This window comes from Corticium candelabrum, chromosome 22 (genome assembly GCF_963422355.1).
Source record: "Corticium candelabrum chromosome 22, ooCorCand1.1, whole genome shotgun sequence".
Classification (NCBI taxonomy): Eukaryota; Metazoa; Porifera; class Homoscleromorpha; order Homosclerophorida; family Plakinidae; genus Corticium; species Corticium candelabrum.
Window position 1 is genome coordinate 1,008,192 of NC_085106.1, and position 24,940 is coordinate 1,033,131.

Sequence of the window (24,940 nt, forward strand, 5' to 3'; positions counted from 1 at the left end):
TAAGCACGTAACGCTTCTAGTACGTATCTAGACAGCTCAGCCATCTAGTAGTCAGATAATTCTGCGGTGTCACGACTCCTTTTCAGCATTCAGTTTCGCCAACAGTACACTGCCGAATGTATATCTGCAGCGCGGTAGTTTGAGAAATCAACTCATTGTACACGGTTAGTGTCTCTACATTAGGTAGCAATCAGAGTCCGTGCATTGAAACAAGTCGTACGTAGTACACGACACATGCAACTACGAGTCAACTCTACACTTCCTGAACATGGTAGGTCCACTGCACTGCTGCTTTCTCACGCCTACATGCTCCCAGTTCACCGTGAGGAGAGCCAATAGCGTACAAAAGACCTACTTGCTGATTCGAAAGTACCATCTGATAGACTGCGCTAACAACACGCAAATCTGATCATGACGTAGTCCGGTCCGTCTAGCCTCGCCCCGTCTACCCTCGCCCCGTCTGGCCTCGCCCCAAACGCAGTGTGGGTTGCAGCCCTGGCGAATTTTTTGGGCCCCGTTGGGTGTGGCTTTAGCTGTTCCCGTATGCACTTCCTCGCGGTTTGCAGTGGTCTGGTAGTACGAGGCTCGGCAGTCAATGGACATCTTGCAACCGCGATTTTGACATAAACGAAGTGCTTTCTTGTTGTGCACCTTTCGAGCAGTAACATGCGCCGTTTATTGAAAGGGGGCCTTAGTTTTTGTCGTCTGCTGAACGTAGTTTTCTCGGCACAAATCAACTTCAATAAATTAGACGACAGGTAAAGTCATTTATAATTACTATTCTTCGCAGTTAAGCAAATTTTCATTTTTCGTAAAATCTTTTTCGGGTGCGATTTATGCGTCAATATTGACACTGTTGCATGCACTGCATACATCAAATCATGTACTATTTATTGCAAATTTATTTCCTGTGTGCAATTAATTAAATAATATGCAGAAAAGTGCAAAGTACTCAGGTAATTTAATTCTATTTCACAACTACTAAGTTACTAAAAAGATTTATTAACAGATAAACACTCTAATAGGGTAGTATACAATTAAAATAACAGCATAGGATATGTGTGTGTACACAATATTTACTAAGCATTACCTAGTTGGATAAACACGTACACAAAATATTGTACTCTAATAATCATTACTAAACGGATCATTTAATGTAAACAACATACTAATTACTAATGCATAGAATATGATGATGATGATGATGACGACATATTGATAACACTGCTGATTGTCACACAGCTATTATTGAGGTAATCTATATTTAGAGCTAACATTGGTTTAAATTAAATTATGTTAATTAATTTAAGTTAAGTTAATGACTCTTAGTTAAGTTGATGGTATCAGTCATTGTGTTGTGACACTTATAGGTGTATACATTGGATATGCATTTTGGCAACTGGCATTATATTTCAAACTAGGCATTGGTTGTTATATGGTTGGTGACATGAATGACAGTAACTGAGTTATATAATTAGTATACTCGTGTGTGTGTGTGTGTGTGTGTGTGTGTGTGTGTGTGTGTGTGTGTGTGTGTGTGTGTGTGTGTGTGTGTGTGTGTGTGTGTGTGTGTGTGTGTGTGTGTGTGTGTGTGTATTCATATGGCTGTTTACTCAATTGGAAAAGTGTCATCTCATAGCATTCGTACATTCAAGACACATTAATGCATTAACTACTATCGTCCTAGCAATGATTGGACAAGAAACTCCCATCTTTGCCTCATTTGATTCTAGTGTATATATTGAGTAACTGGTATTTCATTGGGGTGGACAAGGTCTGTGACTGTTGTTGTCGACAAGAACTGTCTGGCTTGCTGCATTCTGGGTGTTCTGACCATTACTAATGGCCATGTGAAGTACGGTATATGTTAGTCTGCATGTTAATGTGGCAGCTATGGCAGAACCTAACATGTGTGGTTGTACTTAGAAATGTGAGAGCGTTACCTGGGCCATCAAGCTACACCTGGTACTGAAATAATCCAGGTAGCCAAGCATGGTGTTTGTCCTTTTGTTGGCTATGTCACATTACTGGTATGTTTAATATGGATATTTGTGATAACCATTTGCCTGTCTTGAGTCTGTGTACTTTGATGATACAACCGTAGGTTGATGACACTTGAAAGACACCATGTATGTGAGACAACAGCAAAATCAACATGGTGAGGCAAATGACCCGTAAGAGAAATGGTAGAATTAAAGCACAATTGTTATGCAGGTCCTTAATACTTCTAAAATGATCTGTTGCCAGCCAGTTGACAGTTGTTTGGCTGAAATTCTTTGTCAACATTATTAATTAACAATGAGTTGATGTCTGCTACTTGTTATGAGTTCATTTGAAGCCATGCTCTGACTAGAAGAAGGAGTCATGATCAGTGAAACCTGCACTACTACAGAAATGGGAGTGATGAAAGTAGTCTTAGTTGCTAGTTGTACCAAGAGGACAGTTGTGACTTCAGATGTGACTTTAGATAACTATATTTTGACAAAGTATTACATTGCCTTTAGCAATAAAATGTTTGTCACTGCTTATCTTAGATGCATTGGATGTCCACAATTAATCATGAGCCATCTGACTCTTGTTAGAACTATAATTATAATAACGTCCAAACATTGTGGTCAGATCTATAATTTGTGACTTGTAATAGACAACTTCCATTGTGTATGTGCAACAGCAGCAGTCGCTATTTCTTTTCTCACAGGATGCAGATCAGCATCTATACACATGATGCAGTCAAAACGTAGACAACAGCTATTGAATTAAATGAGAATTTATTTAATTCGCTAACATACCACAATGCAAAAAAGATGACAGCAAGTAGCAGAGACAAGAAGTTTGGTGCACCAAAGGAAGGGTGTGAAAGAAGCACACAAGACAAAAAAACAGGATGTCCATCCGACCTGTCTGTTTCAGTATTAACAAAACAACATCCCTTAAAATACCCACAGTATGTATCCATGCTCTGTCAAATTACACTTCAACCACAATCATCCACTGCACTCAGGACATGCATTAAGTTTTCGACCAGTGTCACAAGAAACCAAAGATGAATACATACGGCTATTTGAGAATGGAAATTCTGCATCCAGTGCAAGGCATGAGCATGTGAGACATCTACAATTGGAACATGATGGAAAGCCAGATATCCAAAGACTATTAGCTGATCGATCCACAAATCCTAATGTTCAAGATGTCCAAAGGTTGTTTCGAAACTGGAGAGAATCTACAGTGGGAGCTGAGAATGGCAAGGCCATGTTTGAGAGGTTAGATGATGAGGTAAACAGGTACAACAAGACTGTTGCTGCTGATGGTGGACAAGCATATATACAGAGGTACACTGCCACTCTGAAACAAAGACAGAATGGAGACAGTGAACTGCAAGAACATGCATATTCCAAGTCAAAGGTGGACCAGCAGCAACTTGAGAAACCATTTATTCTTGCCATCGTTACCCCTCTTATGGCAAGAGTGCACAAGCTTGTCCAACAAGCAGGAGAAATGGTCTTCTACAATGCTACTGCAAGTCTGGATAGGCTAAATACCTCTGTTTTTATCATAAGTGCAGCAACTGCTGCTGGAGCTGTACCATTAGCTGTAGTGATGACTTCAGGAGAAGATGTAGAAACTTTAACACAGGCTTTTGAAACTCTCAAAACAGTTTTGCCATCAGATGCATTCCTTAGTCGAGGAGTAGAAATAGGGCCCATGGGATTTATGACTGATGACTCAACAAGTGAGCGACAGGCCTTGAAAACAACATGGCCTCAAGCTACACTGTTTTTGTGTGCCTTTCATTTTTTGCAGAGCACTTGGCAGTGGCTATGGAATTCAACGTCAGGCGTTGCTGGTAATGACAGACTATTGTTTATGAGCATGGTAAAGGAGCTGTTATTCGCAGATTCTTCTGAAAAGTTGCTTGCTGCTAAACAAAGAATTGACAGTAATGTAAAAGTTCAGTAAAACATTAAGTTTCGAAACAGGTTGCAGTCCTATTGGGAAAGGCGTGAAGAATGGTGTGTTAGCCTTAGAAAAGATTTTATAACTCGAGGAAACAACACAAATAACTACTCCAAGGCAGCAATTCACATTACTAAAGATATAGTATTTGATCGACTGAAGGCCTACAACAGTATCCAGATGATCCAATTTGTTACAACAACAATGGATCTCTACTACAAACAGCGTTTGCTTTCTCTGGCTAACAATCGTCTTGATAACTTCGTTGCTCTTCGATTTACCATTTCAGGTAGTACAGCAGATACAGTTTCATCTCATACCATCCAAGCCACTGACTCAGATGACGTATTTCACATTCAAAGTAGGACAGACAATCAACAAACATGGAAAGTGGATTTGACTGTAGGAACTTGTACCTGTCCAAGAGGAAGAAACGGTCAGCCATGTGGACATCAGCTGGCAGCTTCATTAAAATACAAACGTCACTCTTTAAATAAAATACCAACATCATCAGTATGTGGCCGCCAACTGTATGCCAAAATAGCAATCGGAGAGGCAGCACTACCAGTTGCATTCTACAGCCATCTGCACCAGAAAGAAGAAGACACCTATGTGAAAGATCTAGGGATGCAACCAGAGTGGAGTAAAAGAACCGAAACGTTTCCAAGCTCTCAACACACAGAAATTGAAGACCAAGAAACAACTATTGACTATGAACCTGCATCGCCAGAATCTGATCATGCAAGTGAAGACCCACAACAGCATCAGAGCCACACCACCTCTAGCAATTTTGAAGACACTCTAACAGATTTGACATACGTCATGACAGACATTAAGAAAGGATTGGCAAGTAGGGGCACTCTATTTACAACAGCTATAAGAGAATTTTGCAGCCAGTATAAAAAATTAGAGGTGCTGATGGCAAAGAGAAATCTTACACAAAGCCATTGTTAATATCTGCTCTGCACAAGTTTGGAAAGGGACACGGACGTAAAATCAGAAGCAACAAACGCACCATTACAGTACAACCAACAGCTGTAAGCAGACGAGCCATTAAAAAGTGTGGAGGAAAACCTCTTAAGGCTGGTCGTCCATCATTAATGCAGAGAAAATCAAACAATACCAACATGAAAAACTTATGTCGTCACACTCTACCAAAAAGAAAGCTCCGGTCAAAAAGAGTTCACAGTCTTCAAACAAGTATTGATAATAGGAGACAGAACGCTTGCTAAAATGGCCGGTATCAAGCAAAGTGTGGTGCTCTAGCACACAATAATTGTTTGCCTCCTCTTATTTGATTCTTGCCTAGATTGATTATACAGTTACTTGTTCTAACTTCAGTTTGTTTACATCAGGTAGTTGTGCATTTTTGATTTGAGTAAAGCAGTGACTCACAAACTTTACTAATGTTTGCCTTACTGCATGATTTCTTTCTTGTTTGTGCTCTTGCAAAAGTAAATTAGTTTTAGTCGAAACGATTGTGCGGACTGTTTGTCTTAGAAAGCATTGTACAAGGAATACTTTGCCTAATTCTCCATCAGCAAAGCATGTAAGGAAATTGAACATGTAAGAACAACATGTAAAAAATAGGTTCTTTTAATAATACACTTAGAAATTGTTCAAAGTCCAAGGTAGAGTTCACCATTAATTAATTAACATAACAAATTTCACTTTGACTAATGGCTATACAACTATCTGTAAAAGTAAGCAAATATAAGGTTCCTAGTCATTGGCTGCAAACATATATCATGAGAATTCTAAACGCAATTCAGACTGTACAAAAAAATTAAGCTGCCAATGAAAGCCATTCTAACAGCATTTAAGTTCCATGTAACATTTAAGTATTAAGTATGCCGTTACCCCTCACTTTGGCCAAGTCTCTAAGATTTTCCTGCCTTTAGAAGAACCAGTTGGCACCTGTCTGATAGGCCTTCTGTTAGACTTCTCCCCTGTACAAATACTCTATTTCAACTTCCTTACACCATTACACACACACACACACACACACACACACACACACACACACACACACACACACACACACACGAGTATACTAATTATATAACTCAGTTACTGTCATTCATGTCACCAACCATATAACAACCAATGCCTAGTTTGAAATATAATGCCAGTTGCCAAAATGCATATCCAATGTATACACCTATAAGTGTCACAACACAATGACTGATACCATCAACTTAACTAAGAGTCATTAACTTAACTTAAATTAATTAACATAATTTAATTTAAACCAATGTAGCTCTAAATAGAGATTACCTCAATAATAGCTGTGTGACAACCAGCAGTGTTATCAATATGTCGTCATCATCATCATCATCATATTCTATGCATTAGTAATTAGTATGTTGTTTACATTAAATGATCCGATTAGTAATGATTATTAGAGTACATTATTTTGTGTAGTGTTTATCCAACTAGATAATGCTTAGTAAATATTGTGTACACACACATATCATTTGCTGTTATTTTAATTGTATACTACCCTATTAGAGTGTTTATCTGTTAATGAATCTTTTTAGTAACTTAGTAGTTGTGAAATAGAATTAAATTACCTGAGTACTTTGCACTTTTCTGCATATTATTTAATTAATTGCACACAGGAAATAAATTTGCAATAAATAGTACATGATTTGATGTATGCAGTGCATGCAACAGTGTCAATATTGACGCATAAATCGCACCCGAAAAAGATTTTACGAAAAATGAAAATTTGCTTAACTGCGAAGAATAGTAATTATAAATGACTTTACCTGTCGTCTAATTTATTGAAGTTGATTTGTGCCGAGAAAACTACGTTCAGCAGACGACAAAAACTAAGGCCCCCTTTCAATAAACGGCGCATGTTACTGCTCGAAAGGTGCACAACAAGAAAGCACTTCGTTTATGTCAAAATCGCGGTTGCAAGATGTCCATTGACTGCCGAGCCTCGTACTACCAGACCACTGCAAACCGCGAGGAAGTGCATACGGGAGCAGCTAAACCCACACCCAACGGGGCCCAAAAAAATTCGCCAGCCTGGATGCGCTACACTGGTACACCGCCTTTCTGGAACTGAGCTTTCGATTGGACTTTGACGTTGTTCTACCCTCTGTACTTGTCGATATTGCGATTTTAGGACGCTGTCAAGCGTTAGTAAGAGATTAATTAATTGCAGCTACGCTAGAGCGTATCGGCGAAATGGCAGATCAGAAATGGCACTTGCAGTGCATCATACGCCTTTGAACGCGTACACAGGTTCTCAGTTGAAGCTGCAATGCGTCATATACCTCTACTGCAATGCATTGGACTGCTGCTTACTGACGGGAGGCTCTGTAATTATAAGACGATGTCTGTAAAACTCTACGATTGCAAATTATATCTATAAACGGCCTAAACGCAAGGATTCCCCACAGCCTATATTTAATTAATTAATTAATTACACCAACGCATCACAGTCAAACTTTACTACATGTACCTGGCATTTGGTCCGGAAAATCCGGGAACTTTACACGGAGTACGTCATGTCATGGCTACCAAGTGTGTGTGTGCACAAACAACATGCAATGACGTAATTATTGTGTTGTGGCAGCCATGACGCGAAATCCGTTTTTAAAGATTGTGTAACGTCCGCTCTAGAACATCTAGTTGCGTCAGGTTTGCTCACAACGCACGATTTATTCATGATCACACGTTGATAAGAAACAAATTTAAACCTCTGGGGCCGGGTTCAAGACCGAGTGTTGACGCAGAAATGGACTGGGATGGATGGAAATTATCACTAAGCAATCCTATATGTAAGTATCTAGTCTAGATCTAGATCTACGCGAGGTGTGTGTGTGTGTGTGTGTGTGTGTGTGTGTGTGTGTGTGTGTGTGTGTGTGGTGTGGTGTGTGTGTGTGTGTGTGTGTGTGTGTGTGTGTGTGTGTGTGTGTGTGTGTGTGTGTGTGTGTGATTAGATAAATTATTGTTGCAGTGATTATATCATCATATATAATCATCTTGATTTTCTTTCTTTCAGATTGTCAAAATGATACTCTCTATTACATGGACACTCAACCACCTCATTTCCTGTTTCTAGTGCAAACTGTTTTGTTTCTGGCTATTTCAATAGGCTGCATCTGTGTATGTATACCACTGCTATTCATTTTCAGAATGATCCAGCAAGTATGGCAACAAGGATTCCAAAGTAAGATATCCAATTGTAATTTTTTGGGATACTGCTATCTGTAGGCAACCCCAACGTCTTTCTGTCTGCATGTCTACCGGTCTTCATTTATTAAATATTAATTAATTAAACGACTGCTGTTACGATTAAGATGAAAATGACTAGCAAAAGCTGTTTTAGAGGTCCAAGACACCTATAACATACAGAGCCTAGAAGGTAAATCTCCTGGAAGACAGAACTGTCCCTACGCAATCTCAACCTGTGACACATATATCACAAGTTTCACACCCGCAAAGAGCCAGAATAAAAACCTACCAATATTTGGTCTTCTATTGCTGTTCAAATAACAGCTGTGTAAACATTTTGACAGTTTTCACTCTAGACAGTTACAGTATGCAGGTGACTACAGTCTTGCAAGATTAATTAAACTGGACGACCATTACACATGTGATACTATAAGTGGTACCCTAAGCAATTAATCAATAGTTATTATTAACTTAATCATCTACTGGCAACCCAAGCTTTATGCAAACCACACCACAGATAAGTAAATAAATGAGTAAAATAAATAAGATATGTGTCCTTCAACTGTCTCCATCTGTACAGTATGTTCCATTGTTTGTTATATCTGCTGTCGTTTAATAAATCCATACATTTGGTGGGTTCAGATCGATTCTAATGTGTGTCCAAATTGTGACTTGTATTTTAATAGCAATTGAGTATTGTCAATTGTTGAGCAAATGTAAAAAGGAGTGGCCCTTTTACAACATCCTCGTACAACTTGGAAAGGAATTTTCAGAAACAGACGTTAGACGTGCCAAGCAGTACCTCAAATCCTGTATTTCTCCTTCCTCTGATGTCACATCAGGAGAAGATGTTTTGTTTGCAATAGACGAGGCCTGCCAAAAAGCTACAATAAACACTGAACAATTTGTATGTGAACTCCTCAAACAACTAGACAACAAGTCGCTTCAGAGCAAATTTGAGCAACTCACCCACAAAAAGCATAAAACTGAAAGACGGTCACAGACATGCATAATTGTGACTAGTTCTATTGAAAGAACCTACAGTCACCTGCCACCAGAATTACAAGCAATGCGAAAATTCATGCAAGGTGACGATCAAGGAATGATAATCCACATACAAGAATTCCTTCAAACTCGTGTTGGAGAACATTCCTGTAGTAATGCTATGCCCATACCATCGGTCTCTTTTCCTAACTGCACATTCAGTGGTTTAGATCTAACACATATACAGAATCCAGATGTCTGTTCTGATATTGAAAGGAATTTCTTTCTGTGCATGCTTGCAACATTATCTTTTCGAAAGACACAAAATCATGAACAAACACGGTGGCTAATAAATCTCATGTCTCCTATAGAAAGGGCACATTGCAAAGCACAGATGTATGGGTCTTATAAGACTGAAGAACAGCAAGCGCAGTGTCAAGCAATGCTGGATTATCTGCAATTAAATAAACCAAATCTTTCAACTTATGAGTTTAATTTGAAACAATCACTTGTATATGACACCTTGGGAATACTGTTATCAAAAAATCCACAAGGACTGGACATCGCCGGATTTCAACAAAAGAAGGAGAATCACGACAGAGCAAGGGTACTTCGTCAAAGTCTCTGTATACAAGAACAATCAGGCTACTTGGAAAAATTCACTTTGCAGCTGAATTCTTACTCATCACTACAAAGTGCTGGCTATGCTAGAGCAATCCTCAGTTGTAAAGACATTTCATTGTCTCCTAATGACAGAATATCTCTTGCTATCGATGCAGAAAGTATCCATAGTAAGTCTATGACTGAACAGCAATTGCTACTCAATATGCTGGGCATACATCCCGATGAGACATGTTGTATTCCTGGAATGTTGGCTGCTCGATTTGACAACATGCTAAGAGGATTGCGCATTCAACAGCTGTCACTTTCATTGCTTTCTTCAACTGATGCTCAACAGGAAAACATGTTGCATCACATTCACACACAAATGAGCTTTATTAGAAGAAGTTTTGAAAAAGTTCCTGATCATTGGATGGATGAAAATTTAATTGCACTTTGTGATGGAATGTTATTCAGAAACAACTTCTTGAAAGAACAAGTCATTTCAAGAACGATTCAAGGATTTGCTTTGGATAACCCTTATATACCGGAATGAAATAAATTCTACAACAAATAGTATTAGATATCTGGACACTTGACATAAAGATTATACTATATTTACTCAAGATTCTGAAATAAATTTTACGACGACTGCATAGAGTACGAGATATATCTGGACACTTGACATAAAACAATGTGTATACTGGTAGTCACAGTAGAATGTACTCTAGCAAGAATTGAACCTTCAATAGCGCCTCTATGTGTCGTTGTAATCAAGCTTGGACTTTGAAGCTGAGTAAATGGATCATATGGTCTGCATGTTGACTGCATACATTAATTAATTACCTTTCAACGCGTCTTTGTAAATCCTTCTTCGGATTCAGCGTGGAGGTGCCGCCGTTCATAACTGGAATTGTACGCATGATGCTCAAGTAAAACACGCCCCATCCAAAGACCGGACTTCGAGGGCACACCGCGCGAGATGATATCGTCGTAAACACTTTCGGTATGAAAATTATGTTTACCGTTCAGTCATCAGAAACACTCTAAATAAGCCGCTCAGAAAACGGTGTAATGGAAGGCCTAAACTCTACAGTCAATACGTCATCGATATTGCTGTCACAGCTTGATTGTAAGAGTTTTAATAGTAATGCGCCAAATGCGGATGATTTGACTGACGAATCACGTGGATTTTTCATGTTTCCAGCTTTAGTAAAAGAATTGAAAAAAGATTTGAGTGACGAACGCTCTTCTTCACTACTTGACGACATTATTCAACTAACGGAGAATTTATCAGCAGTAGAAATGGGCAATGACAAAGATGCCGAGTTGACAAGCAGAATTCGCGCGTCTGGCATCGCTCTGTGGAATAGAGCCGTCTCTCTCAAAACGCAAGATTCCACCAATGCACAACTAGTAGCAAGAAGTTAGACGTCAAAATAAGCTTGACAGAAATAAGAATTTCAGTGGACATTGAGAATTTCTGTGTGTTTCTTTTAGTGCGGCACGTTGCTTGCAATCTGACTTTTACTGCCAGTAGAGAGGAAGAAAGCAAGGCTGTGATAAAAAAGAAATTAGCGGTACGACGTATAGTATGCACATTCTACAAGCGACAGCCTCTACTGCGCTGGTACGGATTTGCTCTAGATGGCAATGAAGACGGGTAGAGCGTGGTTGGATGTTCACAATCCTACGATGGCTGATTCGGCTCTCGAGTTGGCAGAAGAGGTGACGTTCAACAGTATAGAAATACGCAAACCGTGTTTTCAGTTAATCAATGTTGCTTTGCTATATATGAATTAAAGTGTCTTGAGAAATTAGAGAAAGAGATACCAAGTTCCAGCGACCAAAGTACAACCAAACAAGATACCAGTACGGAAGACCAAAGAAATTCCTTCAGGGTCAAGTGTTTCAGAGCAGAAGCGGTTAGAATCTATCCGCGTCACCATACTAACTGATTCCTATCTCAGAGATGCCACATACATGTACCCTTGTTCTTCTATATGAGCAGGCACTTGCTCTATCAGATGAAGAGAAAGCATGGATTTACTTCCAGAAAGCAAAAGAAAGGCTACATCAATTGCCACAAGAGGTTGCAATCAGTACTTAGAACAGACCAGCGTAGTACCTTGGTAAACAGTATATTCTTTGTTTGTTCATAAGGCGGCCTGTTTGTCAATGCTAAGTTACAATTTTGGAGTAGATATGTTTCACAGAAAGAAGTTTGATGCATGTGTTTCATGGCTGAGGTATGTTTGGTTATTCTTAGACAATTCCCACCATCCACAGATAGGCTATTGCGTCATTTGTCTGTCTGTGTAATAAGGTGTAGAGTGATTCACTCATGAGTCACTCATTCGCCGATTTATCACTTCTGTATCTACATATCTATTATATTCTTCTGCTAATTAAATTGTATTACAACCCAGGGAATCCTACGAATTGGGAAAATGTAGGAGAGATGTTGGTCCAAGAAAACAATCAAGAACACTACGTCTACTGGCAAGCAGCTACATGGAATGGAATGTAAAAGAGCACTGGCAGAAAGCCCTGAATGCTGTCGGACTTGCCAACTCAGTAAACGCTAAACATTTTCTCAGCAAAGACAAATTTACTGAAACAATTTCTATCATTACAGGAGTTTTCTCATCCAACAGGACTGAGATTGAAACTCAGTATCCTCTTGGCCACACACGCAAAAGACAGTAGGATATCAGCCGGTAAGTACACGTACATAACAGTATGTTGAGATCTTTCATCAATCTTCACTTATCCATTCGTCAGCATTTGAGGAGACCCTCAATCATCCAGAACTGGATGTAACTACGGGACTATCGACAGTAGAGTTGGCCGTCCGACACAAGCAGTAAATCCAGCACATCGCCTACTACACCTCTAGTACAGTACTCATTTCTTTATGTTATTTGATCAACTAGAGTGGACCTAGCCTACAGCGGTTTCAAACAGCTATCGGTCCAATTTCAAAATTCTCCCGACTTTGAGCAAATTCAAATATCACACCTTGTTAGTACCGACATCTATCAACAGACCATGGTTAGTTACTCAACTGTATTATCTTTCACAGGAACTGCTCCTCATGGAGCAAAACACACAAGCAGCTCAAGACCTTCTAAGTGACGTGATCAGAGGTATTAACAATTACTAAAGAAACGCTGTACACCAACAGTGTACACAACCATTGGCCGTAGAACTAATTCTAATATTCTTCTATTGCATAAGACCAACGGTTGAGTGAGTCTCTTACAGTTAGTGCACGTAAGAAAATCCACAAGCTGCTGTGGCAACAAGCATCGGCAGTGTGTGAGGTATGTATGTATCATGTTGGTCTACTGTTACTTTACATGACTTGGCAAGTCAGTCATCAATTCAATACACAGGCAGAACAGCCCGCAAAGGCATTGGAGTGGTATGATCTTTCCCTCAGATTGTTCACTAAAGAAGAATTGGACAGTAGCAATGCGGCAAAATTGCAGGTTTAACCGAGTTGAACTACAATATAATGGGACTGACTGACAAACGTATTTGTGTGTTTTTCAGAGGAACAGGGCAACCTGCTTCATTTCAATCGCCGACTTTAAAAGTGTAAAGCAACTTGCCAATTCATCAGACAGACAGATGAACAACAAAACAATCATACATGTAAACAAACACAAACAAGCAGACAGAAAGCCAAGTAGATACAGAAACAGAACAACACAACAAAGATAAACATAAACACACAGTAATGAACAAAGTAAAATTTCAAGCAAATAATGAAGGCCAAACTTTATTAAATAACGAGACAGATTAACTCCATTTGATCTTCAAGTCTATTTGAGAGATGCATCTCTCAGTACAACAAACTATTGTATGTGAGAGATGCAACTCTAAGTAGCATTTTATGCTCAAGGCTCACGATGCCATTCTGGAGGCAGAAAGAAGTGACTCAACTAATCCAATAACCTATTATCTCAAATTTAAAATGAATTTACTGCAAGGCAATTCAGACTCTGGTATGCAGTCGCACAAACTTGTCAAATCGTCAATCCGGTAGCTCCATTACTTCTAGCTGTCGAAGCAATTGAAGAGATGTGCAACACACTCGCAGCACATCAAGAAATCTCATCAGCAGGCAGTGACGACAGCAACGCCCTAATCTCTCTAGCAGCACAACTAGCATTTGAGGTCAGATACCAACGAAATTATCTAATTGCTCTCGAATAAACTGTTTGGTCTTTACAGAAAAGCAATCATGTTGCTGCAGAGAAGGCACTCGAATGCCTCACTGAAAGATTGCGTAATGATTCCCAAAAGCTGACGACCCTACGGTATGGTATAGTGTACAGCACTCATCCCACCACGTGTTGAACAATATCGCATGGTTTCTACAACCAGGTGCCTAACTCGCTTGAAACTATCCCTGCTGACTGATCAATCCAACACAAGGTAGAGCAATGATTGCCTAGCCTAAACTCTGACCTCAACAACTGAATGTGACTTCACAGTGCAGTGATGTCCATATCATACTACATCACCACAGGTATTCAAACTCAACATTGCTACGTGATATTTGAAAGCAAATCCAACTGCATAGCCTTGGAGACACTGTCAACTACCGGAAAAGAGAAGCTAAATGAAGATGTCTATGAGAATGAAACCAAGTGGTTCATGAAGATAGGTTAATTAAATTACAACTCAATAATTAATTACTCACTGTTGCCTTAATGTATGCTCGTAGCATGGAATCTTGCACTCCAATGCCAAAATTCGACAAAAGAAATGTATGATCTGATCCGTGCGTGTCAAAAGGTAAAGCCCTTACACTACAGAAAGTATTCCAACTAAGACGTTATGCTAACAGCTAGCAAAGCTGTCTCGTGACCACGAAACTAGTGTCACACGGCAGAAAACTTGTCTTCTCTTAGCAGCAGCAGCAGGACTAGAGATGGCAAGACAAGAAACCAATGAGAAGAACAAGGTAACAAACGTCAACTACAGTAGTAGTAGCAAAACGATGTTTACATAATCAATTGCTAGATCACAACGATTGTTGAAGTACTTCACCACATTGAACAATGCCAGCAGCTTCAAATGCAAGCGACATCAACCGGTAGTGTTGCTACCGTCAGCTGCTACCAATTCTAGTCACACGTTTCTGTTTAGCTTCTGTCTCCCACAGCAACACAGACACTCTCCTCTTGTTGTATGAATTCGAAGCCAAAGCTCAGTCGGATTATCCAATCAAAGAACTGTATGAACTTCTAGAAAAAGCCAACACATTGCCAGGAGCCGATGCCAAAACATTTGAGACTCTGGCAGGATTGGCGGTTCAATCTCCGGTTCCACACACTGCCGAATTAGCTTTAGCTGCTCTCGACGTGTCCATATCAAGATACACAAACAGCAACGACATCGATCTTGTAAAATGCAGGTCAGAGTAACAGAAGATAGAGACACAATGCACATAGGCAGGCAGCAAAGATATAACCGATTTGCTTGTATCAACACACTATCACAGAATGGTTGTCTATTTTCAGCAAAGTGTTTCGAGGAGCTATACAGCTTTGTTTGCAGAAAGACATGAAAGATGCCAATTACATAAAAGCATGGAATTACTACCAACAAGTTCTAGAGATAGTCGAGACAGACAGGAATGAAACATATCCGGAAATAGAAGTTTTGTGGCTCCTGACAAAGGCATGGAATCATGGCATCCGCCAGTATAGGTACAGTACAACAAACACAATCACTTTAACCTACAATTGTAATAAATGTTTTGTCTTTAGTGGAGGTCAGTGCAGAGATGCCGAGCAGTGGTGTGGTTTAGGTATGAGATTGCTCAGCAAACTCACTTCCATGAAATCAAACTACGAAACACAGGTAAACGGACGTATCCCAAAACATTCCTAACGTCAGAAGTGCATGTTTGTCTACAGATGGCAGGAGTATATTCTGAAATTCTGTCAAAGGTTGAAGAACACAGCGAGAAAACAAATGCTAAACAATAGAACACATTGCAGACATCGTGTCCAGATATTGAGATACTGACCCACATATTTCATGGTATACTTCCTGTATGGTACTTGGTCGCAGTAATTCAAGACTTATCTCCTATTGTATGACCTCTAGTACATATTGATTAAGTTATTATTTCTCCACACTGCCATTCTGTAATGTTATTGTTAAAATACAACAACATTGTACACGTAGTTGGTATTTGTAATGCTATAGAGTCAGCCATGCATAACATCGATCAACTACTTTGATTAGAAAATTCAGAATAATTAAATAACAGCATGAAACACGAGAGATACACTAAACCATATAGCTGCATGTATATCGACTTAATGACAAAACAAACGAATAAACATGCAGATGTACAGAATGTAATTATTCCTTCCTAACACTTTAACATTACAACAAATTTTACTGTCCTTGACACAAAAAAAGAACAAGCCCCAGAAAGGCAAAAGAGAAAACAGGGAAAGCACACAAGGCTGGCGACAGCATAACAACAAGTACAATTGCCCTGTAGTATAATCAAGCAGTCAAAGCCACAAACCAAAACAGTTTGACAAACCTTTTCAAAATAAATCAAAGAAAACATACATACAAAGAGTTCATCTTACTACGTTATTTCGTTTTGCATCAATCTAATTTGCAGATGTTTGGCAATGTCTTTCAGAGATTTTACAGAGGGGGAGAGCGGGTGTATTTGTTCAACATTTGATCCCTCTTCACAACACCGAGCCAAATTCTACAGAAACGACACACACAACAAATCACCGGCACTGCCGTTTTGGTAGAAACAAAAGAGAGTTCTGACAGGGTCGACAGGAATTCTTCCCAAGTAAGAGATACAATGCTCTTCTGCAAACTTCTCAACACTAGAATTAGGAAACAATTCTGAGTTCTCCTGCAATCAATGAAACTAGTTGACATATCAAGTAATTGTCATGTGAGTACAGAATTCTCGCACCTCACAGCACGGGCATATAAAGCTGCTCATATTTTCCACAATGCCTAACACAGGTAGAGACAATTTCCTACAGAAGTCAAGCTCCTTCTTGATGGTATACAATGCCATTTTCTGTGGTGTTGTAACAATTACAGCACCATCAGGATTGACATTATTCAACAACTTTACAATAGTAAGATGTTCGTCGGAAGTACCCGGTGGAGTGTCTGTATAAGCAAGCAAATGGCTTTCATCATCTACATTAAATCTGAAAATAAACTAACCAACTACGAGACAGTCTAGTCGTCCAAAGAAAGTGTCTTTAAGAAATCGTTTGATCAGAGCTGTTTTTCGTGGGCCTCTCCAGACTATCCTAAAATATTTCAGGTGGAATAGCACACCACGTTGAGATGCATCTAAAAATAAGTAAAAGAGACATACGTACGCAGTAGAGTCAGTCTCCAAAAGTGATCCAACTGATATAACCTTAACGTCCCCAATAGGTGACCTAAAGACAATAACGTCCAACAGTAGTTCTATATCTACATCTAGTCTACAAAGTTGAGGAATAGCTGTACTTAAGTGGCATCCATCCCCAGCTAGAGTTAACAACGGTTTGACCCTGTACACCCATCAACTGTGGTATGCTAGGTCCACATATATCAACATCCAGCAATCCAACCTATACATCACACAGTAGTTGACATTGCAGTGGCAATGTATCAAGCCGATATACAGGAATACATACAGTTTCCTAAATACATTTATTGCACACACACATGCACACACACATACAAATGGCAAATGGATAAGGAGATGCCGTTAGACGGTCACGCCCCCAGCCAGATAGCTGGGTTCCTGTGCACTATGCAGAAGCTATGGGCCGTGCTAAGCAATCTCCTGGAGCCTGGCCAGGTACTCACAGGAGCCCCAACTGTGACGCCAACTGTGGTGTGGGCACCCAAAGTACCACCGGGACACCAGTGGCTGATGGACTTTGTCGCAGTCAGGAGCCTTTGTGCGCATGCGTGCACACACACACACACACACACACACACACACACACACACACACACACACACACACACCTTGAAAATACACGACATGCCTTGTCTATTCACTAAAGACATACATGTCAAACGAAATGATGTGTCTACCTTGAATGACATTCTACTCAATGCCAAACTTAGTGCAGCAGCTATAGTTGATTTTCCTACTCCTACAAAACAGAACCAAATAACTAGGTCAATGAAAATAAATACTAATATAATTTATTGTTAAAATTTCCTAATTGATATTTATAATTATCTATTTACAACGCAATTTACAAACTGCATTATTAATAATTAGAAAAACTAAAATTTAAATTTAAACATAACTATGATTATTTATCAGTGTTAGATAAGTTAGTATTAATATGATAAAATAATTGATTGTACCTCCTTTTCCTGATAATATAAGTATTTTGTGTCTTATTGCATTCATTCTGCAGTCAATAAGCTCCTGGTCAGGATCACCAACGGCTACAGACGTCTGACACAACGCTCTGCCAGGACATCCCTCACACTGAGGAGCCCTTCCAGCAAGTTGCTATAGTTGACATCAAATAAATATGCTTCATAACTATAAGGAACATCTAATTAACTCACAGCGTTGGAAGGACATCCGACCGTACATACCACACCTTCCATGCAGACTGGCCTCGCGCGCTAAACCTATCGAATAGACAGTCACGTGACGTTTTCCGTAAACTCTAAACGGTTTGTTGTGTATTATGGCATGTTACAACTGTGGAGAAATTGGTCACATGAAACGCGACTGTTCTAAACTATCTCCGACGAAGTGCTATCGATGTGGAGAGACGGGGCACATCAGGAAAGACTGTCCGTATACTTTGTCTGACAGAGAAAGCAGACCATCTCCATCATCAGATTTCGAAGTCGCTGCATCGGGTGTCCCCAGACGAAGTCCGGTGAAATGCTTTCAGTGTGGAGAGATGGGACACACAAAGAGAAACTGTACATACAGTTTGTCAAGCAGACCAGCTGCATCGACATATTCAACAGTCCCTACATCATCTGTTGAGTTTATTGACACTCATTGTCATATTGAATATTTCTTCGAACGGTTTCAGTACCAAGGATCGTTCGAGGCATTTCGATCAAAGCATGGTCCATACCCTCACAATTTTGGTGGTTGCATCACGATCTTCTGTGATCCTGCCTCGTTTTCCTCGTTTCGCACATGGCCTGATCTTTTGGAAGAAGACAAGGTCTGGGCAGCATTTGGCATGCATCCTCACAATGCAAAATATTATAACGACTCGATAGAAGAAAAAATTATTGAAGCATTGTCACACCCACGAGCTGTTGCTTGGGGAGAGATGGGACTGGATTATGCAAAACATAGTCCTGCTGAGCATGACAGCCAGAAGAGAGTGTTTGAGAGGCAGCTCCGATGTGCTGTATCACTCGACAAGCCATTGGTCATTCACAGTCGAGACGCAGATGAAGACGTCGTCGATATTATGGCTCGTGTTGTGCCTAGTGAGTGGAAAGTACACTTGCACTGTTTCACCGGAACAATGGACAACTTACAAAGATTCTTTGACGTTTTTCCTAATCTTTGTGTTGGGTTTACTGGTGTTGTGACATTTGCTTCAGCTCGGCACATCCAGGAATGTGTCCAAAGAGTGCCTCTTGATCGTCTGCTTCTTGAAACAGATGCGCCATACATGGTGCCTACTGCTATTAAGAAAGGCAACAAATTCAGTCACCCAGCAATGATCCCTTACATTGCTCAGAAAATTGCTCAATTAAAACAATTGCCATTGGATGAAATCCTTACTGCAGCAAGACGGAATACAAAGAAGATATACGGAATATGAAGTAACAATGCGAAGTAGCAAAAGACTACATCTACATCACTTATCATATGATGCGTATCGGTGATACAAACAATATGTCTGGGATACTTATTTTACTAGCATATTTTATCATCTCATAATGAAATTGTTACACATAACTAACTTTACATGTTTCTCTCGCATATGAGCGTTTCAAAGATGTGACCTGGCACACCAAGTGGCCAACAGTAATTTACAAAAAGACAAAATTTACAAATACAGTTAGTAGTCTGGTTCCACAGCTGTAATGTAAGCACGACTGTATGCCTTATGCAACATAACTTTTTCAATAACAGTATGGCCTGTGTGTTAATAATAAATATTATCAAAACCTAAATTGAATGCTAGTCACACTAGTATCACAAGTCGAAGTGTTACCAACCATAGGGTTAGTATTAGATGGACGTCTCAAACAAACCAATCAGCTCACTGATGTATTGTCCAACAGATTGACATGATTTCAATTCATATTAAATACCCAATAAGAACACATTCAAGAGTTGAAAATTGATCGTTATGTCAATTAACTGTCTGTTACCAAATGAAGGCATTTCTATACCTCAACATCAATAAAGTTCTAATAAATCATATGCAGACTGGTCACAAATTTTTAATTTATAAAGTATATGTAAATGGTATAGCTGGAAACCCTTCCTTGTTGAAAATTGTCATAACAGGCCAGTCACCATATCCATATCGAACACCCAAAACACGTTGATCCTCGACCATAGCTGATGAGACTACAACGGTATCACCATAGACCATGGCCATAGCATTGTGCCAACTTTGATCTGCTGTCTGAAGTTGAAAACCGGAACAATACTTGTAATCAAGATCTTCGGGACAACATACTTTCTTCATTATCAATCCACTACCTAGTGTATCAGGATCAAACGAGATGAGAACGCTGGTCTCATCGATGCTGCCGGAGATCTGGCAATGTAAAATTCAGACAAAAAACAGTGTCAACAACCTCCTGCAGTGCAGTAAACTCCAGTGTGGAGAGAACAGAAAGCATACAATTGCAGATTACCTTAGAACTGTTTGCAGCAAATGCTCCTGCAAACATAGGACCTTGATGCACCTAACATTCCACAAACATGTTTAACATAAAGTTTTGTGGTCGATGTTGCTGCTTCTCAACACATTCGTCAGGTGGTCTACATGTCTGCCTGTCTGTCTTTTGTCTGTCTGTGCATCTGTTTGTCTGTCTAAATGTTTGTTTGTCTATTAAAACTCAGTCTGTTTTGTTGGTCTACACAACAAAAGTTTCTAGCCGGTGCTACATACTGTTGGTCTGTTGGTTTGTTTTGTAGATGGTCTAATTGTCTGCCTACCTTTGTGTCTCGGCAGCACAACAGTTAGTGTCATCAATGTCTCTAAGCAGTAGCACATGCATGCTCTTACACAGAAGTATCTATCACATGACACTATCATCCATCTTGCATTGCAACTCCTTACCAAAATCTCTTTATAAATTAAAGCCTTGGCAGTAGCTGCCAAACGACGTGCTACAGTCTGTTTGTTTCGAGGGTGAATAGAGCCTAACGGGGAATACAGATCACCAAGATCCTAAACAGTAAATCAATGAATAATAAATAAGCGTAAAGATCTACAAGCACGCTCATTAGATATCACAACTTTTGTAAATATTACTAACCACAGCACTTGCCATGCCCACCATAGGCAACTCTAGAGCAGCAAGTTGTCCTGATCTTAGCGCGGCAACTGGTGTTCCACCATTCTTTAATGTTACAAACATTTATTAATCAAAGGCCAAAATACACCAACATGATGGACTTACCTCTTTGTATGCAGCCAACTGTACAAATCCAAAATACATATCTTTGAGGTCAAACTTATCCCTCCAGTCTTCAATCATAGCTGGAAACTGACACTAAATCGAAAGTAACCATTGATAATTAGTGCTTTAATACTACACTTCTTAATAACATTCTTGTTATTATTTATACAGAAATCAGAAACAATCTCAACAAATTGTTTACATTATTATTATGTGTCGTGCTCAATCAGATCAGTTGGAGTACAGCGACTTGCGGGTGGAGGTAAGCCACATGTGGCAGTGTCGGACACTGGTTGTTCAGTGGTGTTGGGATCGTTGGACATAGTGCACACAGGTATTGCACAGGGGCTAGACATCACTTCAGGTCATCACAATCTGCAGCACTTACATAAGACAGTGCATCTTGGATCCAGTCAGATCCTGTGTAAAGTCATTTCTTCTGTCTAGACAGCCATGATGGTCTAAACACCTCTGAGGCAGGGTTTGCTTATGATGTTTACAAGAGATCTTACAAACCAGACTGATCTGGTTGAGCACAACATATAATATTATTGCTCTAGTTCTTATAAATCAGCTTATTAGTCCAGAAAAATCCAAGCATGAAATATTAGCAACTCACAGCATAGTAGTCTTCACCAAACTGAGGACCAGTTCCTACATTTTCCTCTCCTTGATACTAACAAAAAGAACAAGCGTCACCCATTTCACTAGAAATGCTGACTCCTATGACATACATGGACACTAAATCACTTAATTTCTACATCATTCATTTTGTGACAACTGTCAACAAGTGCTCTTAAATTAAAGATGTGCCACAAGCAAATCAATCTATATAATTGGTAATGATCACTCAGAACACTTGCACAATACAATGTATGTGTATGCATTGCTTATACAGAAAAGTACTGTACCCAAATTGCACCAAGAGCTCGCATGGGAAGAAACGGAGCAATCATTGAATTGTATAGTGCAGAGTTACCTTCATCTAAAACCATAAATACAAATTAAAACACAACAAACAACTTTACTTACGTTAAGTAATGTACCTACCAGCACCAACACCATTGCATGTAGCATGCTTGCATTTCGTTTGATTACATTTAGCCAAAGCATCAGAACTGCACCAATCCTGAACAGGTGTACCATGCCAATTTGTGCTACAAGAAAATCAATATTAAACAAATAAACAAAAGCACTGGCATTTGGTACATTTTACAGCCACAGTGTAACGCTACCTTATAAGTCCAATAGGCACAGCTCCTTTTAAGTAATCATGAATGTCACGACCAAATAGCCAACAGACAGCTGAGAAGTACGTCCAGTCCTCACCTCCAACAGATTCATTACTTGCGATGCTCCATTCCTGTTGACAAACAAACAAATAGCTAAAACCGTGCAAATATAATGCAACTACAAATAACTACACAGTAAATGTAAATCCCAAGCACTAAATCTACATACTGATCAAAAATTGTTTAGAGTCACTGCACAACACAAATAACTAAACCTGTTCAATTGTTTGTAGTTCGGTCAATGGTGTAGGTGAAGCTGTTCTTTGACCCACAGTCATCAAACGAATATTTGGGTAAAGATTTGCTCTTGCTATCTCTTCACTTGCATTAAAACCAGAGCCCAATGTGAACTACAAACATGCAAACAAACAAATCTTATTACAAATTAACAATTTCAATACTCACTCTACTTTATTTCCTAATGTAATGCATACATCGTCAGTACCTATAACCTATTTAGTCTGTGTGTGTGTGTGTGTGTGTGTGTGTGTGTGTGTGTGTGTGTGTGTGTGTGTGTTATGTAGATTCGCGTGTATGTGTTGCCCTTTAAGGAAACTGCACTTTTTAGTGTGCTACAAACATCAATATATATAATATATATATATATATATATATATATATATATATATATATATATATATATAACAGATGCTAACTTACAACACATAAGAGCCAACACATACTGTGATTGCCTTCTCCAGCTTTTTAATTAATTAAGTCACTTTAATTGTCAAATCATCTACAACAGACACCTAAGCCTGCATTGCTTGTTTTTCTGTTGAGATTGTATATGCTAACAATACCTTTTAGATGCATCACAGTTCAAACCTTTAATTAATTAACTAGTGGGGAAAATAGAGAATTACTTTGGATCGGACAGACTGAGCCTTGGTAGGACATTCTTGTATGGTGTTACATGTCTAATTAAGTGCCTCCCCTACTGCAGCCATTTTGCATGTAATTCTTGATAACCAACTTCCAAGAGAGAAATGGCATTATAGGCAGGTGAGGTTTTCTCTGGATAAAGCATGCTAGGAGGCACCTAAGTTTATGAAATTAACAGTTACACCATTGGAAAGGCCATCACATGCTAGGGGACAAGGTTTACACTAAAGCATCATACATCCTATATGTGTACAGATGGATGTTTTGTCCTAACATGTCCCTACACTAGTGTAGTATTTGGTCGACCAAACAACACATTTGGTGGGACATTGTCCTATGTCTTAACGTTATTTTCCACACTGAGTCGAACAATAATACAGGTATATAGTGTATGAGCTATGCTTACCTCCATGTTGCTCTGACCACTGCAAAAAAACACGTCTCCAAACATGACATTTCTCAGTAAGGCCTGATCTCCTGTAATAGTAGACATAGCCAGGACATCTACTGGTCCTCCTTCTTCCATTGGTGGAAGCACCATCCTAAACTGTCCGTTTAGATCAGCCGCGGTATAGTCTTTAAAACCATTAAAATTCACTGTGACGACGTCAAATGGAGAGGAGAAGCCCCAGACAACAGCTTGTTGAGGAGAACGCTGTAAAACCTACAAAAACGACGATATTGACACCGTTTACTACAATAGAAACAGTAAGGTTAACCATATTATCTCCAAGCACATTGGAAAAGTGTAGCCCAAAACTTAAACGCACAAAAATAGTTGTTAACAGCAAAAACAGCATTTTCACTACCGAAGTGGCTACGGGTACGGGCCCGTACCCCCAACTAGCTCCGGTTACGGGTACGGCACACTGGTCACATGAGGCGGCGCGCTGGTCACATGACAGCTTTGCTTTTCTGACGCTTGCGCATTGTTTGCACGTGCCGGTGACTGTCTGCACGTGCAGACTTCAAAGTTACCCGCGTAAATCTCCCCCGCGCAAGTGTGTTCTGACCACCGCCAGTTTCTTTCGCGCCCAAATGTTTGAGAATTTCTCAAGCTCGACAATCAAAGGCAGGCTAGACAATCATTGACTGAAGCCGTACATATACATGGTGGGCGGTTCCGATAACGATTCACACTTGTAGGTCTATCAGAGAGCTGACCAGGCAGGAATGCGGTAGACTGAAGTTTCCTAGTGTGAGTCCAGAGCAGGGTCAGGTCATCACTGTCCCTAGAAGCACTCTTTTCAGCAACCCCCACACCAGTACTGTGATGCCCAGTGAGTCTGTGTGCAGAAGACTAGCCGGAAAGATCAATCAAGACTGTGACTGTAAAGATGAAATCCAGGCTGCTGGATTCTTGTTTG

The 24,940-nt window shown here is 39.7% G+C and overlaps 7 protein-coding genes and 1 long non-coding RNA gene across 9 annotated transcripts; 6 read left to right on the forward strand and 2 right to left on the reverse strand.

The window, feature by feature from the left end:
* Nucleotides 1–513: 513 nt before the first annotated feature.
* On the forward strand, nt 514–2,411 carry LOC134197793 (uncharacterized). 2 transcript variants are annotated; one of them, XR_009972697.1, is made up of 5 exons: nt 514–758; nt 1,734–1,855; nt 1,927–2,030; nt 2,105–2,158; nt 2,215–2,411. It is a non-coding gene; the product is annotated as an uncharacterized LOC134197793 (long non-coding RNA). The 2 variants fall into 2 exon arrangements; XR_009972696.1 differs by lacking the exon at nt 514–758 and having other exon boundaries at nt 1,589–1,855.
* A 315-nt stretch (nt 2,412–2,726) lies between these two features.
* LOC134197791 (uncharacterized) lies at nt 2,727–4,753 on the forward strand. Its single transcript, XM_062667139.1, has one exon. It carries the CDS (start codon nt 2,947–2,949, stop codon nt 3,955–3,957), a length of 1,011 nt encoding a protein of 336 aa, XP_062523123.1. The 5' UTR covers nt 2,727–2,946; the 3' UTR covers nt 3,958–4,753.
* A 2,748-nt stretch (nt 4,754–7,501) lies between these two features.
* On the forward strand, nt 7,502–10,553 carry LOC134197789 (uncharacterized). The gene is made up of 3 exons (XM_062667137.1): nt 7,502–7,748; nt 7,973–8,140; nt 8,832–10,553. Exons 1-3 carry the CDS (start codon nt 7,706–7,708, stop codon nt 10,283–10,285), a joined length of 1,665 nt encoding a protein of 554 aa, XP_062523121.1. The 5' UTR covers nt 7,502–7,705; the 3' UTR covers nt 10,286–10,553.
* Nucleotides 10,554–10,580: 27 nt separating this feature from the next.
* On the forward strand, nt 10,581–11,839 carry LOC134197644 (testis-expressed protein 11-like). The gene is made up of 6 exons (XM_062666990.1): nt 10,581–10,861; nt 10,937–11,155; nt 11,230–11,309; nt 11,377–11,457; nt 11,535–11,654; nt 11,741–11,839. The coding sequence occupies exons 1-6, from the start codon at nt 10,804–10,806 to the stop codon at nt 11,837–11,839; spliced, it is 657 nt and encodes a 218-aa protein (XP_062522974.1). The 5' UTR covers nt 10,581–10,803.
* Nucleotides 11,840–11,898: 59 nt separating this feature from the next.
* On the forward strand, nt 11,899–16,014 carry LOC134197646 (testis-expressed protein 11-like). Its single transcript, XM_062666992.1, has 22 exons — nt 11,899–11,978; nt 12,159–12,306; nt 12,368–12,449; nt 12,514–12,595; nt 12,666–12,753; nt 12,815–12,878; nt 12,970–13,055; nt 13,128–13,223; nt 13,288–13,332; nt 13,640–13,742; nt 13,799–13,914; nt 13,972–14,057; nt 14,125–14,175; nt 14,235–14,269; nt 14,324–14,407; nt 14,468–14,538; nt 14,591–14,707; nt 14,767–14,839; nt 14,893–15,160; nt 15,267–15,455; nt 15,516–15,609; nt 15,666–16,014. Exons 1-22 carry the CDS (start codon nt 11,908–11,910, stop codon nt 15,735–15,737), a joined length of 2,121 nt encoding a protein of 706 aa, XP_062522976.1. The 5' UTR covers nt 11,899–11,907; the 3' UTR covers nt 15,738–16,014.
* A 150-nt stretch (nt 16,015–16,164) lies between these two features.
* Nucleotides 16,165–18,388, reverse strand: LOC134197792 (cytosolic Fe-S cluster assembly factor NUBP2 homolog). Its single transcript, XM_062667141.1, has 9 exons — nt 18,337–18,388; nt 18,127–18,277; nt 17,845–17,906; nt 17,266–17,369; nt 17,133–17,195; nt 16,972–17,060; nt 16,709–16,914; nt 16,556–16,645; nt 16,165–16,486 (listed from the first exon to the last, which is right to left on the reverse strand). Exons 1-9 carry the CDS (start codon nt 18,376–18,378, stop codon nt 16,358–16,360), a joined length of 936 nt encoding a protein of 311 aa, XP_062523125.1. The 5' UTR covers nt 18,379–18,388; the 3' UTR covers nt 16,165–16,357.
* A 53-nt stretch (nt 18,389–18,441) lies between these two features.
* LOC134197790 (putative deoxyribonuclease TATDN2) lies at nt 18,442–19,824 on the forward strand. Its single transcript, XM_062667138.1, has one exon. It carries the CDS (start codon nt 18,462–18,464, stop codon nt 19,572–19,574), a length of 1,113 nt encoding a protein of 370 aa, XP_062523122.1. The 5' UTR covers nt 18,442–18,461; the 3' UTR covers nt 19,575–19,824.
* Nucleotides 19,825–20,019: 195 nt separating this feature from the next.
* Nucleotides 20,020–24,455, reverse strand: LOC134197166 (sialate O-acetylesterase-like). The gene is made up of 12 exons (XM_062666438.1): nt 24,293–24,455; nt 23,980–24,237; nt 22,904–23,038; nt 22,632–22,759; nt 22,447–22,553; nt 22,308–22,381; nt 22,016–22,072; nt 21,397–21,489; nt 21,253–21,336; nt 21,054–21,164; nt 20,626–20,676; nt 20,020–20,525 (listed from the first exon to the last, which is right to left on the reverse strand). Exons 1-12 carry the CDS (start codon nt 24,371–24,373, stop codon nt 20,208–20,210), a joined length of 1,497 nt encoding a protein of 498 aa, XP_062522422.1. The 5' UTR covers nt 24,374–24,455; the 3' UTR covers nt 20,020–20,207.
* Nucleotides 24,456–24,940: the final 485 nt, after the last annotated feature.